We start from the raw sequence: 19,107 nt of genomic DNA, 5'->3' as shown, positions 1-19,107 counted from the left end.
TAACCATGAAACGTCAAACGCCACTATTAAAATTCTATGGCGACGTTCTTGAAACGATTCAAATATCGACAACATTTTGACAATTCAGTAAAAGCAAGAGAATAACAAGTGTTCAGAAGCATAATTATAAGCTTTTTTTAATGCAAATTAAATGTTGAATTTTAGAATAATAATATGCGTTTCTTTATCACGCTTGGATTTCTGAAGAAAAGGCATCATTTACCTCGTAAGAAATTAGGAATATAAATAAAATATTTGAAAAATATAAAAGGTTTTTATTATAAGCGTGTTATTTCAGTATATAATATTGTACGTGTTGAATTTATCTATTTTGTTTTTTTAGTACACGTTGATTTATACTTACTTGGGGACTTTGATGCTAAATAAAGATGAGTACTAGAGTACTGAATGATATTCATAACGACTTAAAACAGCTTATAACTGCACTTACATCATTTGAGGTACATATTTATACTTGAATTAATTATGTATAATGTGGATTAAAGGTATATTATATAAAATTTATACTGTTCTGCATTTAGGAGGATGAAGAAGGATTTCGGATATGTGAACGTTTTTGTGTGTCAAATATTAAACATCATCGCTTTCTATCTGTCGATGGTCACGCAACTAAAGAAGCCATAGATGCACTAGTCACTAAATTTTCAATCCATGGAAAATTTGAAGTTGCTAAAAAGTTTCAAGAACTAATTGATTCCTTTTTATCAAGTTTTGATTTTGAGCAGCATCCACAGTATGATCTACAGTGGTATTTGTTAACATTCTTGTTGGATTTGTCCACTGAAACACACAAGTCTAATTTAGATAGCTTAAAACTCACACGTGGTGAGTATAATTTTAATGCAGCTCCTGGAAAAGAAGATAGCATTACAGAAGAAATAGATTGGGCACAGTATTTAAAGGAAGGCCAAGATAATTTCTTTTGTGATTATAAGAGCGATGATAGTGAGAGTGTAAGTATTTGTATACAAAGAACATGTTTTAAAATTGGTGTAAACATTTTTATAATATGTCCATTTACACAGGATTGGTCTGATTTAACGGAAGAAGGGACTGATGAAAATGATATTTCTTTGCCTACACAAATATCTAATGTACAGTTAGATATTGCACAGTCTTCAGAAATTCCTGATGCAGCAGATAAACTCTCTTTAGCATTAGTGCAAAATCTTGAATCTAGAAAATGGCTCTCATCAAATGTTCAGACTGATTGGTGGAATAATTTACAATTCCAAAAATATCCTGTTGTTAAACAATCTTGTGATGCTAATATTTGTGATATTTGGTAAGTATTGTGATATTTGATAACAGTAAAATAAGCATCTGTTTCTTAATCTTGAATATAAAAATCTATATATATGTAACATACTTTGTGTGTGTTTTACAGGCATGAAACAAACTTGTCAGCTTTATACAAAATAGCTACTCTCAGTGAATATCAAGTGTGCAGAGAATTATTATGGATGTTTTATGTCCAAACATCAATGGTAGTATTTCAACAAGAAAGTGAATCAAAATTCTTGATACGTTCTGACATATCAATACCAAGTTTGACAAATGTATGTGTATATTCTCAAGATATTTTGTCATTTTTTAAAATTATCTTTTATATAAAAAATCATACATATGCAGATAGTCTACTATATTATTTGAATGTTTTAGACTGCTTTTAAGAGTATTCTATCACCATTCTGTGAATGCTTTTCAATGATACATGATATTGAAAGATTTGGAGCTGATTTGCAATCAACTTATAATCAAGAATCTGAACTTTGGAGTCCTCCTTTGACTTATGAAGCATATAATGCTGCACTTGGACGACACTTGTATGAATTTAAAAATAAAATAATTGATATAGAAAAAAATGTTTTAAAGCAAGGTAAGTCACATAATTAATTCGTTTGCTGTTCATCGCTTGTAAGCTCATCATTTAACATTTATTTATATTTTAGAAAATTGTAATACGTTTTTATCTTTATCGGCTAGTCTGAGAAAATATTTCAATATTATAAAGATACTTCATGAGGTACATCATAAAGTTATAATTGATTGGAAAATTAATCCTAATTGGAAATGTGCATCTCGATTATTATCGTCCCTATATTATGAAATGCAAAATTCTCATAGTCGTGAAAGGACAGATATTTGTACAAATTTATATCTATGTAGTCTTACAGTTTATCTTAATATAATTGATACTTGGTTAAGTGAGGGACGATTAGAAGACTGGAGAGATGAATTTATAATTGTAAGGTAAATTGTGAGAGCTTAGAAGATTAACACTTAAGTTATGATAATGATTTATCATAATTTTTTACTTATATGAGAGTTAATATATTGTTATATATTATTAGAATTCCAGAAACTACATTAATGGAAAATGCTGAACAAAATGAAAAATTTACAGTTCGATTGTCTGATAACATTTGTTGGACAGATCCAATTATGCAATTCTTATTGCAAAAAGTACAACATATGGGTCACAGTGTTGAGTTACTTGTCTCTTTAGATCGAATTACTGATATATGGAAGCTGGATAGTGAAAATAATGGTCTGTATATCTTTACTTGATATTATTATTTCATATTGCAAACTTATATCTTATTGCAATTTATTGTAGGTGTAAGAATTTCATTAAATATTGAACTGCAAAATAGATTATTATCAGAAATTTCTAAATACAGCATGGCAGTCGAAGAGACGGATACAAGTTTACTACAAATTGATAAAGTATCATTACAAGATTATGATGTCAAGATTGAAAGAAATATAATAGACCAGTTATCAATCTTGCACAATCCATTTTTCATGAAAGCTATGGAAGATTATATGCCATGTGAATTATACAAAAATGATACAGTGGATGCTTATATTCATAATAGCCATGTCCCCAAAGCAAATCAAGATCAAATATATGATTTATATAAAAAGTATATTTATATGCATATGAACAGTGATTATGAATCAATAATTTATGTGTTTGAGATAATAAATAACGTGTTTTCTTATGTAGGCTGCGGAAGATAAAATATATCTTACCACTGAAAAACATTTTGGAGAACACATTGTCTGAGATTTTAATCTTACGTTATAACAGTGCTAGCAAATTAGTAAGAAATATCATGGTTGAGGAGTATAAACTACAAACGCATTTGAAGTTATTGAGATTTGTTTATATGATGGAAGCTGGACACGTTATTAATAAATTCTATCAAGTCTTATTTTACGAGGTAAAGTAAAAAAGAGAGGAAAATATATAATAGTACATGTTCATTTATTACATAATACGAATATTTATTTTCTAGATTGAAAATAATCAAATGTGGGCTAATTCATATTTTTTGTCATGTATTCTTGAAGAAGTATTTTCTCAATATTGGCCAGATACAAGCTCACGTTGGTCCATCACAGTTCAAAGTAATATCAATACTCATCAAGTGTTACAGGCTGTAAATGGCATAATACTACATTACACAGTAGAGTGGCCCATAAGTATAATATTGACCAAGAAAATCTTGGAAAAATATAATGAAATATTTAGATTTCAACTAAAATTAAAATGGGCTCTATGGGCGTTAAATAATTTGAGATTTTGCGGTAAATAACAAATTCAATTTGTATAAAAAAAATACATATACTTTTGCGAAGCGTTTACATCGTTTTACTGCATTTTTTTTAGATTTAGAGGATTCTAGATCGCCATGCATAAGGGATAAATTGGAACAATTTCATATAAGACGTCTTGAAAGTCTAAAATTTTGGTTACTACATGCAATAGGATCTATACATACATATTTATCTGGCCAAGTACTACAGAGTCTAGGACTTATATTGGACAAGGTTCTCGTTCAGACAGATAGTCTTGATACCATTATATCAGGTAACATGATTACATAATTATCACAATAAGAAAAAAAAATTCTTTTCAATTTAAATAAATTCATTAAATCTAATTATGCGAAATATTAAATTTGCCCAAATCACGTTGAATGAAATAGTTTAATAAACATTTTGACAAACATAAGCAACTATTTTGCAGTGCACAACGATTACTTGAACAAAGTTCACGAGCATTGCTTATTAACAGAGGAATTTGAAGATTTAATGACAACCATAAATAATGTATGTATATATCATATAATTATATAAATAATACATAATAATAATATTAAATTATCTTTATTTATTTTGAATTAACTTATTAATCAATTATTTTCTTTCAGATGATTGAAATGTGTACTCACATACGAGATAGATGGTCATGCAAAAAGTTATTGTTAGCTGGTGCAGAATTGGATGTAATGGAACAGAGTTACATAAAGTATCATACATATCTTGCATTAGCTTTGCACAATGCAGTACAACATAAGGATGCAGATTATTGTAAGTTTCAGAATTTATTAGCAATACTTGATGTATTTCAACATAATTGCCCACAATTCAATTAATTTATAACAAATATTCTCGAAACAAATCATAAAAGATCGATTATTAAAGTTGGTGATAAGAAATGTAATATTTACTTATTTTAAACAATTTACCAATTATTGAGATATGTTAATGATATAATAATAATTAATATATGTACTTGAATGTATCAAGTCTCGAATATTTTTATCTTATACTTAAAAAAATAGCATACACTAATAGCATACTAATTAAGGATGTTAAAGAATGATCATTGTTGCATGATAATTAACATCACTTTTAACTTAATATTTTTTCCCTGCTTTATTTACAGTGACTGGCTTAAGTTCAGCTTTTAATTGCAGTATGCCATGTACTTAATCTTGCATTAATAGAATATTGATTCTTATACCGATTTAACCAACATTACCAGTGTGATTTCCCGATTTTCTGAGTTTGGGATTAACACAATGATGTCAATTTCATTTCACATACATCAATTGTCTTATACAATTTAATAATACATGTGATTGTACATGTAGTATTTAGCTAGATTGTTGTTCCCATTTATCAGATATATTTCACATCTTGTGTATAAATAATATTAATTATAATTTTTTTAAATAATATTAATTATACTAGTTACTTATACAAATTTGTTGCGCGCAAGGATTTTTATTATATATTCTAATACAGCATTATACATGTATTTAAGATAAAATTGTTTTTATGTATGCAAGAAAAAAATGTCTATTTATTTTTTTTAATAAAAATCGCATAAAAATTATATTTGGCACACTCCTAAATGTATATGCATAATTGTTGATATTAATTAGTATCCAATGTATTTCAACTTCCACAAAAAATATCCTGTTTTCCTACCTCATCCTTTCCAGATAAGTTGATGCCAACATCTGCAGTCTGTACTGATAATAAACCATTTGAGAATAGCGATAGATTCACTAAACTTCTCACTGACCTTAGTCGAACCTTATTAACGGAAATTGCGCATCAGAGTTTACCACCGTCAGGTATCCCTCTGCCAATTCCAAAGTTAATTTATGGAAAAGCTTGGCAAATGAGGTAAAAAAATTATTGATATGAATACTCTATATCATATAAGTCAAAGCATGCAATATTGATTTTTTAAAGTTTTAGTTCAGAATCATTGTTACCTGTTGAAGTGTCCTTGAATGAATATGAACAAATCTTTTCTTATATGCGCTGGTATCAATACGAGGAACAATTCGTTATTCTAAATTCATCCTACGCCTTACATGATGAGATCAAAAATATCGTTGCAAGTTCGTAACATTATAGGAAGGAAGACTCTAAAAATAGATGTAGATAAAAATATAAAAATATATTTAATAATGTTATGCCACATATGTACAAACACATAAAATGCTTCATTTATTTAGTTTTTATGTTTTAATAAAGGATTTATAAAACTATATAACATTTAGAAAGATTTAGAAATTTATGAACTGTATATAATTCTAAAGTGTGTGTATATTCGAGAAATGGCACATAAAATTTAAAAAATGGAAAAAGTATAAACACTCTTACAGAGATTTTTTAAAATATATATTATCATACATATTATATTTCATTAAGATATACAAGAAAATCAATAACTAATATGTAATAACACATATGCATTCAATTTTCTACTTAACAAATATTGATTATAAAAATAATTTCGCTATAATCGGTAAGTTATAGGATTTATTACATCTAAAAAATAACACAATTATAATAACTTATAAGACTATATAAGTTATTTTCGATATAAAAAATATTTCACGTTCAATAACATATTATAAAAAGCATAATATTAGAGGAAAAAAAAAGATAATTTTGTGTGTATTTATACGACATATTTGCAAAGAGAAAATTTTCAATTAAGCAATAATAAAATTAATATTAATATCTATTATATTACATTTTTGCATAACGTTTTCTATACATATTACACATGAGAATTAACTCTGTGCAATTACGACAGTACCGTTTTGTCCAATAGTTCCAGTTTGGGATACTGTGGGAACATTTGATGTATCATTCACACTAACAGGAGAAGAGGAGTGATTGTTTATATTTGTTGCAGCTAACGCCTTGTTTCGTAATTCGAATACTTGTTGTATCGCCTTGCGAAAACAAAGGAAGTTGTAATCAATCACACCTGTGAAAAAAAGTAATAACACAAATCATTATTATATTGGCATATGCAAAAGAATTTTGTTTTCTTATGCATAAGTATTACAATAATTATTTTTACCTTGTCTATCAAAATTATCCTCTCGCAAGATACAGACCAAAGCTAAAAATTTATTCACTTCACGCAAGTACAAGATTGTACCATTATTTAATTTGATTAAACTGGAACTTTGGTTGTCAAATGCAGCAGCTTCTAAATCCTCTCTTAATCTGAGACAAAACATAAAGAGAACTAGAAAGTGCTAAACAGATATAAATATATGTACATGGAATTAAAATAGAATTGTGTTTACCCATATATGCAAGAAACATCAATAACAACATCAATCATATCGCAACATAATTCATAACTTTGCATATCAACAGGTGAACTGTCTGTTGCAATATATATTTTTGAGACAACATCAAATAGAAATGCCTTCTCAATTGCAGAATTCTGCAATTACATTTTAAAAACAAATTTTATTATAAAACCACATATTATTTCTTAAAAATATAAATAATGATATTTAAAAAATTCTCATACCGATATGAGTATATTGAGTAAATTTTCTAAGGTAGGCAGCTGTGGTATTAACTTTTGAACAACTTTACTGAATGCTTCAAATATACTATGATCATATATTGAAGTCAAATGAAAACTTAAATGTATCTGATCACATCCTAGGAGAAATACATGAAATAAAATATGAGCAATGTTTATCTCTTTAAAATCTCTATATAACAAAATCTTTTATTTACCAGCATCTGCTAAATCATCATTGGCTCTAGTATGTATATCTCTTTGTGTTTCCATTTTACAGTCATCTGATAATCCATCCACCTTATGGATAAAAACTTCAAACTTGATTGCTTGATTAACCTTGTATGCTTTTGTAACTGTTATATGAAGCTTATTAAGTGCCTCCATGTAATCATCCTGTGCATCTATTACAAACACCAATGCTCCGCAACCACCAAATATCATATCACTGTCAAAAGTAGGGTCAAAGAAATCAATTTGTCCAGGAAAATCCCATATTTGAAATTGTACGAAGCTTGAGTTACTTATGTCATCTTTAATTATTTTATTTGTACTTTCTAAGAATAATGTCTCGTTTGGTGACATCTTGTGGAAAACCACCTTTTGTATTGACGACTTGCCACTACTAAAAAAGGAAGAAAACAAGAAAAATAAATTAAAAGATAAATCATTTGATACTGAAATACTGATCTGTGTAATAAACAATCTATAAGAATATATATAAGCTTACCGTCTTAGACCCATCAGAAGTATTCTAGGCTTTTGTTCTCCTGCTAGTGGATCCATAGATCCTTCGGTTTCCCCATCAAATGGTGCGTATCCAAAATCTTTAGGAAAAGAACCACTTTGATAATGATCATCGTATCCACTTTGATAATGATCATCGTCATCCTATAAAATATAAGGAAAAAAATATATAAAAGTATATATATATTAGAAATAAACAATTTATAAGTCTCAAGGATTATCTTTTACTATATTGATTATTGCGAATTACATCCGCAAGTATGCATAATACTAATAAAAAAAATAAGAAAAAAAGAGAAAATACTAGAATGATAATTTTTTATATATCTCTCTTCTTTTTTATAAAAATATTCGAGTGATATTATCTACTTACCATGATTGTGAGGTTAAATAATTTTTGCGTCGAAATTACGACTGTTTCCTTGACAAATTACGAATCTGATAAAATGTCGCAGTTTCACAATATATTTATTTAATCACGATTACACATCGTTAGAAAACTAAGTAGATTACGAGGTTGAAATATGTACAATATCTTTGTTTATAATTGGCAGGGGTGTGATTGTGATGAGAAAGATATAGCCTTGATATAAAAGCCACGGTATGTCAGTCGGGATTCTGATTGGTCCCCCTTTGAAATAGCGTCCAAAAAAATGTCCGTCCTGTCTCTGAAATTCCAAAGCAACAGATCATAAATCTTTGTCCTTCTAAAGTTCATCTAGATTGATTCATGCAGCTGCATAAAATATCGGAGCACTGAACTGCATTTAACGAAACTAACCAAAACGAAAAAGGAAGAAAAATATATGATTTTTTTAAAGTTAACACGTAGCTTTTTTAAAAATAAAATTAATAATAATTTTGTCGATAACAAATAAATTTTCAAATATAATAAATTACTGTCAAATATAATAAATCGTATGTATAAATAAACACGTAAAATTTTTTTTTAATTTAATATCTGTTTTATATTACGTCATGTTTTTTGCCACGCATGCCCGCATGCGCGAGAAACTCGGCCAATGTCACCTGTCACTTTTGACAGTTTGACAGAGTAGTTGCTGTTGCTGTGTAATTAATCGATAGGCATGCAAAAATAAGAAATTTCGTAAATCTTTTTTATATTTGAAGCAAAGAGATGAAACACGGTTCGTAAAAAGACACATTTATGTATTCTCATAGAAGAATTAATTGATGTTCATTAGACTCTAACCTTTAAACGATTAAATTTAAAGAGATTCTTAAGGAAAATTTTTTTTCTTACTGCTTTTTTTGTCTGTTTTAGGCAAAAATCAGAACGAAACAACGTATAATTAATTTAGCAATAATTTTACAAAATCAATGCAAATTTACAAAACTTGAGTTATTATCAAAGCACAAGTATAAACTAATGCATTTTCTGCTGTTGATGCTAACGTGATAAGTACTTGCAATATAGTTATCCTTATTTATCATTGAATGTAATTAATGCTATATTACAAAATGGAATTGGCGAAGGAAGTAATCGATGGTTTAGTAAACATTCAGAACAGCAATGTCTTACCCGAAGAAGCATTTTTACAATTAGTAGATGTTATAGTATCTTACATTTGTAAGAATGTTAACGATGGAAAAAGTAAATATAAATTTAACTCTGTGTTTCAAGAATAATATCAAAATATTCAAGATACTATGTGTACAATTACCTTTTGTCTTAGGCATCGCTAGTATATATCCATCCAAATCAGACCTGATAAAGGCTGCTGTTGCCAGTATATCTTGCCTTTTTATAGAGGCTGCTAGACACGATTACGATGAAGAGAGCTTAAAAATCTTTCTACATAACGAACATATTAATGGACAAAGGATTGAAAAATTGTGTAGCATTTACATTAATAACAAACAAGATATTCAGACACAGTTGGAGTTGACAGGAGATAACATACCACACATAGTTGATGTGGATTGGCGTTTACATCATTGTGTTAAGGTAAATTCTTTAATAGCTTTGTGAAGTATATTGCTTTACATAGCACAGTTCTAACAATATGTCTTCTGCACAATAAGTTATATTAAATAAAGTATTTTATGTGTTTGAATACAGATTAGTACTTGTTGTTCTACCGACATGCCAACTTATAATGTTCGAATGAGTACAAAAAAATGTAATGAAATGAAATATGTTACATTTACATGCACCGTACAACAGCTGCAAGAGTTGGTGTACAAGTTGAAGGATGCTGTAAGGCACATCGAAAAAATCTCTAATATATAAATATGTATTAATTTACAATTTGGAAACACATTCTTTCATTATTTCGATTTAACGATGTGTATATATATATATATAATATATATGAAGGATATTTATATAAGGATATTTTATATTTCGTATTGAATAATAAACAGTTTTTATGTAGGTGCAGTCAGTTATATTTTTGCATTTAATGAAAAGAATATCTCCTAATCCATGTATATAGAATTACTATTGTATTACTTTTATACGTTTATACATGTATATGCGCGTGTTCACACATATACACATATACAAAAAATGATTAAAAATACAGTAATCCTCCGCGTTCTGCAGTCCGATATATTTAAAAATTTCTATTTTTGTTAGACAAAAAAAATAACTATATGATTATATCCTTATTAATATTAAATATATAGAATTATATTAATAATTCTTTTTCTCCATTATTGTAATATTTTTTATATAACCATAATACACTATGTACAAATAAAGCTTAGCATATCTTATATCAAGAGAAACTGTCTACAAACATTAAAGTCTCTTAGCAAAGTTTTTCGTCTTCTTTCGTTCATACTTTTTGTCCAATTTATGCTCTTTTTACTTTTTTTATCAGTATTCACAATTATGTAAGTGGACAACAAAACGCACATATATATTATTAGAAATGAAGATATATGGATTAGGTACAAAAAATTAAAAGAGAAATAAAACTTGAGAAGCAGAGCGAAGAGAGAAAGTAGTATGAGAAAAATATTACAATTTACGATCATTTTATAAAAGCGAAATTTTGTTTCATTAAAATGTTTTTTGTATGACGAAGTAACGTAACGATCACAGTGTTTAATCGTTAACTAATATTTTTTCTTTTCTGACATAATTAGCATATATATATTTTATAATTTTTATTGTTCCATATTAATTACTCGATATATGATACGATAAGGCCTCGGACATTTCACTACTATCAGCAGTCTTTGAATATTTTTAAAATCACCCCAATAATAAACTTTTGTTTTGATATCTTGTTTTTGTTGGATTGGTCCAAAAATTAAAAAAAAACTAAAATTTAATCATATAAAATAAAATAATGTTTATAATTACGAATATAATAATAGATATTCACACTTTTATCAAATTTATCATACATGTACATTCGTTCTACATACTTGTAAAATTGATAAAAAGAGCAATATCTTTTGAAATTGTTAATTATTTAAAAATTTTTGGTTCGTTTAATATTTTGATATTAATTTTATTTTTATATCAAGAGACACAGTAGTGTTTCGCGCCTAGTTTGCAGACTCCTGCTTTAAAAGTGAGGCAAATGTTAAATATATTACTTTATAAAAAAAAGCATCATTAAAGTAATAATAATTGAGAGCAAAAATAGTAGTTTTGCGAAATAAAGAATTATTTTTCTTAAAAATATTACTACTCTATATAATACAATTTTAATACAATCCTATTTAATAAGGGATTATTCAAAAATATTCAATGCTGCGAACTATATAAATTTCATATCAATCTTATGTTATAAAAATGTATAGTTTAGGTTTAGGTAACATTATATTAATTTAATTAGTTCACCTATACCTACCTATACCTAACATTTTTTTTCCATAAACATACGTATGTGCTCATTATATCGTGAATATCTTCTTCTACCACAAGTCATTGTGTCTTTTCATAATTATACACAAAAAAGTGACTGCGATACTTTTAATTACTTAATGCTAATGAATAACTTGAATCCCCATTTAAAAATGTTTTACATCCAAGATGCAAGAACGGATATTATATGATATTAAGAGATGTGTGACAACGCTGACATTAACAAATTAACAGCAAGCATATACGTACTGAGACACAAATCGTGTAGTTGATTTAAATATATAACTTTAATAGAGTAATCTCTTTTTTCCAAGGTCACTGTTTCCACAATTTGTATCGATATCCGCGAAATATGTATATTTCAATATTGCAACGCATGATATAATGTCTAACGAAACAAGATAAATATTTGACATTGTCCCACTTAAAACTTATTAAACTTTGTCTTTTAACATCATGATGTCAATTCCATTTTTTGTAAATTTCTAAAATTTTATTCCGAAGTATACGATTAATTTTTTATATTAAAATTAAATTTGGAGAAGATCAAATTGATCAATCTCGCTTTTGAGAGCCTCAAATATTACAGATTGTAAATTGCCATAAAATTTTAGTTAAAATCTGTAGAAAAATTAATCCAGGCAAATGCATACAATTAAAGGGATAAACATGATAAAAAGTGGAACACGTCGTACATTTCTATACATATGTGTATGCGTACGTAATAACAATGGTAGGGGGGAGGAAGTGATTCGTTAACGGTATTAATTAATATTGATATTAGATACACGCATAGAAATTTCAGACGGCCTCACAATTAACGTGTGCTTATAAAATAACGTACTCAACGTAATGATATATAATATATAACTCATTTATATAATAGAAAATAATATTAGATCTTTCGATTGCTATTTACAGAAATGTACAGATTCCTAAACACGTCGTGAACGCATTTTCAACAATGATCGTAATCGCTCTCCTCATTCCGTGTTCACGGAATACGCATACTGAAAAAATTCATCACCTAAGCATCGTTAACCAGCACATCTCTTGTGACTTTTTTTCGCTACGCGCGGATGACGAAAGGGGAGCGCAAAAGGATCTTTAAACATTACACACAAGTATATGTATATATGAGATATACTCAATCGCGCATTAATTAAAAACTGGCAATAAATATAATTTAATCCCGTACACAAGATGTGTATAGAATTAAATTACTATACTTAAAGCCAGATCTCCTCCGTGTGGGATAAAATGCAGTTCCGTCATCAATTATCGCGCGATTAATCTAATCAATTTAATCCTCACGTCTCCGCTTTGTTTCTTTGCACTTCGGACTTTTTACCCTGTATCTGCTCGCCACTCTTGTCGCTCTTGGATTCGCTCGCCGGCGAGGAGTCACTGATATTGTTAGCTTGAGCGTTACTACTCGGAATATTACACCGTTCTCTGGATGATGGTCGTTCCACCTGGGCACCGTCTCGTTCGGTCATCTCCGTCGCTGGTTTCGTCATTTCGTCGTTCTCGTTAGCTTCCTTGGACTTCTTACTCGCCAACTGTTCCGTCGTCACGTCACCGTTGATCTTCGCCGCCTGATTCTTCTCCTTCTTGTCGGGATACTGGGAGCTCACGGCGCTGTCGAGGACCTCGGTGCTGCATCTCGCCTCCGTAGGCTTCGCCTTGGGACTTTCCTCTTTAAGACTTCGCGTCGTCGTCTCCTGCATCGTCTTTTGCCCTGGATCCGCGTCCTTGGACTGCTTTCGTTCGCCGGTGCTGCTCGACGAGTTGGAATTTTCAGGTGTCTCCGCTGCGGCAGAATTTTGTTTGACAATCTGCTGGCTCGTATCGACGCTGTCAGTCTTGATGACGACATTGGAGGTCGGACCTAAACTGCCACCGGTCTTGGAGAGATTGAAAGCGTTGTTGAGCGATGGCACCGGAATCGAGACATTCTTGGAGAGAAGCAGCGCGACGCTGTCGACCACCGACGTCGACGTGATCAGCGACTGCGACTCCGCCTTTCCCAGATTGAACGACGTGCAGGAGATCGAGCTCGGCGACGAGGTCTTGGGCGATTTCGGCGAAGACGAGTGCGTGCTAGGAGGTATTCGCTGCACCGCCGGTGGTTGGGTGGACACCGGTGAGTAGCTGCCGGTGGTCTGCGGTATATAGCTGGCTGATCGTTGATACAACTTGTTGATCGACGGTGGTAAACTGCTGTGGAAGGCACTGGGAGGCGGGATCCCGATAGGCGAGCGTATCAGGGGATTCGGGAATCGGCTGGCGTCCGGAAACGGTGGCGGGAAGTGAGAGTATATGAGCCGTGGATTCGTGTTTGGCGTGGGAGACGGTATGAACGGATTGGTCGACAGCATGTTCACCGGCGAGTTCCTCGGCGAGATCGGGGAACCGGTGCTACGACATATGTCCCGGGGATACGGCGTGTTCTGATAACTTCGAGCGTTCGGCGAATAAGGCGGCGGCGAGACGATCGGCGAATTCACCGTGGAAACGATGGGCGACAGCGTCTTGGGATCGATCTTCATCATGTTCAGAGTGGCGCTGCTCTTCGTGTTCGCGACCGCAGATTGCTCCTTGTCCTTCGCGTCGTTTGTCACTCCGTACATCGGCTTCACGCCCGATGCCGGATTACCTAAGTATCGAGGAACGTTTCTCATCTTGAAGATCTTGGCCGGTTTAGACGGGATCTGCTTGCTCGTACCCTCGGACGCGGACGTAGTCTGGGTTTGATTCTGCATCTCCTTCGCTTGATTCTTCACGGCCACGTAGTTGTTCTTCGATAAAGTAGGATTCCAAGACTTGGGTGGGTCGCGCAACGTTTTATATCCCACCGGTTGACTCTGCTTCTTCAGGGAGGATATTCTCTGGGTTATCTGGGGCGACGTTGGTGTTAACGATGTTACCGTCGACGAGACCGATAAAGAGCCGGCTGACACTGGCAAGCCGGGTTTTAAGCTCTTGTTCTCCATCGTCGTTGCGTTGCCACTCGGATTGTATACCGGTACATTAGGTATATTCGGTATGATCGGCTTGATCGTCGTGTCCGAATTGGGCATGGAGAGACTCTTCTTCGTACTGATCTTAAGCAGATCCGGAACGTCCGATTTGCCGCGCGCCTGCTGTTCCACCCTATTCTTCTCCTTCGAGTTTTCTCCTATCTTCGCGCAGATATCGTTGATCTTGGAACCGATGGTGCCGATGGAACCGATTTTCGCACAGATCTCGTTTAAATTTGTCCCCTTGGCGGTCGCCTCCTGTTTGCGCATAGACGCTTGTTTCATCAGGGATATAGGAATCGCGTCCGGACACGGTGGTACCGAGCACACAGACGTCGGTTTCGACGCCGTCACCGTAATCGTTGCTGTTGACGTGGCCGTTACGGTGGTTACACCCTGGTTCGCGTTATTTTTTAGAGACATAGATACCGAGTATATGCTCATCGAGGGCGTTTGTACGTTGAACTGAGGCGGTATAAGGGACGCTTGATTGTTGGACGTTGAACAAGCAACGATAGGTGATGTCATCAATGTTTTCTGGAGCGTCGTACAGCTGCCTGTCGCGCTCGAGTTCTTGAGCGCTGGTTTCATCGCGGTAGAGTTAATCACTATGTCATGGAGAGTATAAGGAAACGTTGTCGACGATGTTGTCTGACTGATCGTGGACGTAGAAGCATTCGATACAATTGTAGATGCGATATCTTCATTCATCGTGGTTGTGTTATTGTTGTTGTTACTCGATGCACTCTGTAATTTCTGATTTATCGTACTCGTGACGTGGCTGCTGCTTGTTTTCGGGATAGAGTCCGTCGATGTTTGTGTGAGCACGTTCGTTTTCTGTTCCAGTAAATTTAACGCCTGTTGCACATCGATACTCATACTCGGATTATCCTTCCCAAAGACAGCTTCCTGTTGACCAGAACCGGAATCCGAGAAAGCGTTTCGAGATGCTATCGCGACTGATTTTTGCGAAGAGGTCGCCGTGGAACACGAGACCGATACCTTGGCTGTAGTATTCCCGCAATTCATTCGCGTTTTCGTATCAGAGAGTTTTGTACCTTCGGTCGATGATTTTACGTCGGATTTCTTCATACTCTGTTGAAGAATCGCACGTTTTTCCTTTGGCGCTTTCTTGGAATAAGTGTTATTGACTTGGCCTATTTTCGGTTGAAACTGCAGCTTTGCGCTTAACGCGTCGATTTTCGATCCGGCATTCCCCATTTTCGTTTCTACGCTTGCACTTTTTACGCATTCCTTCTGAGTTTCAGTTTTGAAATCCGTACTGTTGTTGTTATTATTATTTATTGATAACTTTTTCGTTCCTTCGGTATTTTCGGCAACGATATTTGCGTTCTCCTCCGTCAATTGCGTTACCGGTTGATTATTAGTTTTCTGCCCTGGTTTATCCTCGACATTGATGGTTTGATTGCGGCCCTTTGCTTCTTGTATCTTTGCTGGAACTGTACGATTTCCTGTTTCATTTCCCGGTTTCGTGGTGTTTCCATTATGCTGAGTAATTGGCGACGTACAATTTTTAATCGATGAATTCTCTGTTGTAGATTTAACGTCACTCGTAGCGAGAAATACGTTACTCGAGTTGGGAAATATTGGATTCTTCGTTATTTGCGTATCGGCGGCCAAAGTAGATTGCATTATTTCCACGGATGATTTTGACACATCGCAATTTTCTATCAACGAATCTGTCTTGTTCACTTCTACAATGGAAGCGATCGTTTCTTCTGAAGATTTTTCATCTTGCAAACTTTCAATTCCTCCATCCCTTTTGTGTATTGTACTAGATATATCAGTTATACTCATCACACCTGTTTCTGATATTTTTAACTGCACCTCTTTCCACTCGCGTTTCAGTGATTTCTCATCTTTCAATTCTATAGAATCAATGCCAGCATCTTTTAAAGATTTATTATAGTTTGCATTGTCTTCTGACAATTTCATACGTTTTAAAGATGATTCAAATATCCTGTAGCTTAAGTGTAGTGGAACTTTCTGTAATGCAATAAAGACATGTCATTATCGTGCAAAGGTATTTATATATGTGTACATTAAATTATTTATATTAAATCAATTAAACAATACTTACCCGCCTCCAATGATAGATATACATAATATCCATTAATGTATAACTACTGCATAACGGTTCCTCTTTGTACATAATATCAACTCTATTTGCATCACCTAGTCCATATTTGGCTCTTATTAATTTTTGTAAATGGAATACTGTAACTGCTGCAGGACATCGAAAGTATCGCCTTAAGATAGGTTTTTGCGTGTCATCCTTAGCATTTACTTCATTTAAATCCTTTGTATGAGGATTAAAGTATTCCAAGGATAAGCTAAGAGATTCATCTGGAGAATATATATGCGATTCTATAGGTTCTCCACGAGCTTCTGGAGACATCGCTTGATTAGGTACTTCTGGATGCTTTGCATAAAATTCTCTCCGACATCGCATTTCATCTGTAAAAAAGTTTGTATGTTAATTGTTAATGGTACATCATAATACATGATTGAGAGATAAATTTCTCTTTCTTGTTAAGAAAGAAACATACTTTGGTAACATCCAGGTACCAGTTTATATACAATATCTTGCAATGTATGATCAGGACGTATATTTAACAATGGCCTACTTTTGTGAACCTGTACTTCGCAGATTGGGCAATATTTGTTATTTTCCAAATATTTAACAATGCAACTTCGGCAAACTGTAAAAAAAATGTTTGAAATCTTATAATAAATGTTGCATTAAGCTATTGTATAAATTAACATATACAATGTCACATATAATATTATAGAAGAATACTGTACATGAGTGTAAACATTCTATAATGGTGGTGGCATCGATAAAATATCCACCACACAATTTGCATGTCAATTGCTCATTAAGCTTGGCCAACCGCACTCGATGTCCACCACTTTGCCCTGACATTCTACAATACAATACACCAAAATATATATACATGTCCTTATAATAATTTAACAAGTTACATAATTCACATATTGTAATAATGTAATCACATATATACTATTGTAATAATATAACATAATGTAAATAATACAATTAATTATATAACAGTATTTATCCAATATGTATTATGTGTAATTTATTCGAATATAACCAAAGGAACGCAGAGTAAAATATTGATGATTTTGAACCATTGTCATAAGCTAATAAAGTTTTAATAGTATCTTTTCAACAATGTATATACCAAGAGCAAAAATATATAAAATTTATATTCTGTACATGTACAAAAATTTATTTATTAAATAATTCATTATCAAAAGAATACTTTAAAGCTCATTATTAAATTAGGACAGAGTCAATATCATAATTTAATTACGAAAAATTGAATAATGCATAAATAATCTGTATCTAGTGATACGACACCTGATCGTGTCTCTCTGTGATTGATACAAGTAAATTAAAAAATAGTATGACAGCTGCCTAATGTAAGTAGCACAACTATATCAGACCAAACATAAAGCAACTATAGGTATATATATGTATAACTTTTATCATTTATATGAATAGAAATATGTATACGTGTATGTATGTGTTATATATATTACACATATACAAAAGATCAGATTTACTTGCGTATGACATAATTTCTTTTTCGTAATGTTTTCAAGAGGAAGGGAAACCGATATATCGGATAACGGTGCAAATGAAAAATTGAGAAAACATTGAGAGCTACGAATAGTACGTCGGTCCGCGATATTTACGGTGTTTCGCGAGCACTGAGCGTAAGTATGAATTATACTCAGCGCTCCTCGGTGGAAATTCGCTGCTGAGAACGATACTTACGTGACGAACGAAGTGAAAATCGTCCGTTTTATTTAGTAATCGCCATTTGGCCTCAAAAGTCAGGAAAGTTGGGTCGGATGTAACTTGTCACGGGTTGCCATCATATACAATACTTGTCCCTTCCGCGGAGACGATTTTCACATTATCCCCCGGTGACGGTGCCTTCCGTGAGCGCGCGGGGAATCCTGTCCGACGACGACGTCGTTCCGATCGAACGAAATTCACTTCAGTCGCTTATATCCATCTTAAAATAGATCACCACTTTCTCTGAAAACTGCGCGTACGGCAGCAGAACAAAATGGCGGATAAACAATCATGCGTGCGATGATTTCTGAAAACATTGCGCAGCGCGCCAGGTTTCGCTTTGGTTCCAAGTCGAAAGTCCCGAAAAAATGGCCGAATATTTCCCCAGTGAGAAGCGATGACGTAAAATCACCCGATTGGCTGTCAAATAGGGGATTTCTTTAATCCCCTAATTTTTCCTATTTGACAG

The 19,107-nt window shown here is 32.6% G+C and overlaps 4 protein-coding genes across 10 annotated transcripts; 2 read left to right on the top strand and 2 right to left on the bottom strand.

The window, feature by feature from the left end:
- Positions 1-22: 22 nt before the first annotated feature.
- Positions 23-5,382, top strand: Grip128 (gamma-tubulin complex component 5). Of its 3 annotated transcripts, XM_029315020.2 has the most exons (15): positions 23-226; positions 344-461; positions 543-974; positions 1,047-1,306; positions 1,409-1,580; positions 1,684-1,900; positions 1,974-2,274; positions 2,376-2,572; positions 2,642-2,951; positions 3,035-3,251; positions 3,327-3,618; positions 3,701-3,901; positions 4,061-4,143; positions 4,245-4,404; positions 4,763-5,382. In XM_029315020.2, exons 2-15 carry the CDS (start codon positions 390-392, stop codon positions 4,807-4,809), a joined length of 2,961 nt encoding a protein of 986 aa, XP_029170853.1. In that variant the 5' UTR covers positions 23-226; positions 344-389; the 3' UTR covers positions 4,810-5,382. The 3 variants fall into 3 exon arrangements, with proteins under 3 accessions (XP_029170853.1, XP_029170852.1, XP_085336985.1); XM_029315019.2 differs by lacking the exon at positions 4,763-5,382 and having other exon boundaries at positions 4,245-4,756; XM_085480859.1 differs by lacking the exon at positions 4,763-5,382 and having other exon boundaries at positions 23-271; positions 4,245-4,756.
- Positions 3,087-8,764, bottom strand: RagC-D (Ras-related GTP binding C/D). 4 transcript variants are annotated; one of them, XM_029315022.2, is made up of 9 exons: positions 8,292-8,764; positions 7,902-8,062; positions 7,390-7,796; positions 7,175-7,311; positions 6,942-7,084; positions 6,710-6,858; positions 6,440-6,613; positions 5,604-5,759; positions 3,087-5,498 (listed from the first exon to the last, which is right to left on the bottom strand). In XM_029315022.2, the coding sequence occupies exons 1-8, from the start codon at positions 8,292-8,294 to the stop codon at positions 5,743-5,745; spliced, it is 1,191 nt and encodes a 396-aa protein (XP_029170855.1). In that variant the 5' UTR covers positions 8,295-8,764; the 3' UTR covers positions 3,087-5,498; positions 5,604-5,742. The 4 variants fall into 4 exon arrangements, with proteins under 4 accessions (XP_029170855.1, XP_029170856.1, XP_029170857.1 ...); XM_029315023.2 differs by having other exon boundaries at positions 3,087-5,467; XM_029315024.2 differs by having other exon boundaries at positions 3,087-5,418.
- Positions 8,599-10,316, top strand: LOC114940372 (COMM domain-containing protein 3). Of its 2 annotated transcripts, none has more exons than XM_029315026.2 (4): positions 8,599-9,066; positions 9,204-9,533; positions 9,691-9,887; positions 10,002-10,316. In XM_029315026.2, exons 2-4 carry the CDS (start codon positions 9,386-9,388, stop codon positions 10,170-10,172), a joined length of 516 nt encoding a protein of 171 aa, XP_029170859.1. In that variant the 5' UTR covers positions 8,599-9,066; positions 9,204-9,385; the 3' UTR covers positions 10,173-10,316. The 2 variants fall into 2 exon arrangements, with proteins under 2 accessions (XP_029170859.1, XP_029170858.1); XM_029315025.2 differs by having other exon boundaries at positions 8,605-9,066; positions 9,616-9,887.
- Positions 9,878-18,951, bottom strand: LOC114940366 (uncharacterized). The gene is made up of 5 exons (XM_029315013.2): positions 18,615-18,951; positions 17,615-17,736; positions 17,359-17,511; positions 16,890-17,266; positions 9,878-16,795 (listed from the first exon to the last, which is right to left on the bottom strand). The coding sequence occupies exons 2-5, from the start codon at positions 17,733-17,735 to the stop codon at positions 13,076-13,078; spliced, it is 4,371 nt and encodes a 1,456-aa protein (XP_029170846.2). The 5' UTR covers position 17,736; positions 18,615-18,951; the 3' UTR covers positions 9,878-13,075.
- Between the last annotated feature and the right edge of the window lie 156 nt (positions 18,952-19,107).

The sequence above is a fragment of the Nylanderia fulva genome, unplaced genomic scaffold (assembly GCF_048542155.1).
Source record: "Nylanderia fulva isolate GAGA-0341 unplaced genomic scaffold, ASM4854215v1 Scaffold16, whole genome shotgun sequence".
Classification (NCBI taxonomy): domain Eukaryota; kingdom Metazoa; phylum Arthropoda; class Insecta; order Hymenoptera; family Formicidae; genus Nylanderia; species Nylanderia fulva.
Note: the sequence above shows the minus strand (reverse complement) of the source record. Positions and strands in the feature narration are given on the sequence as shown.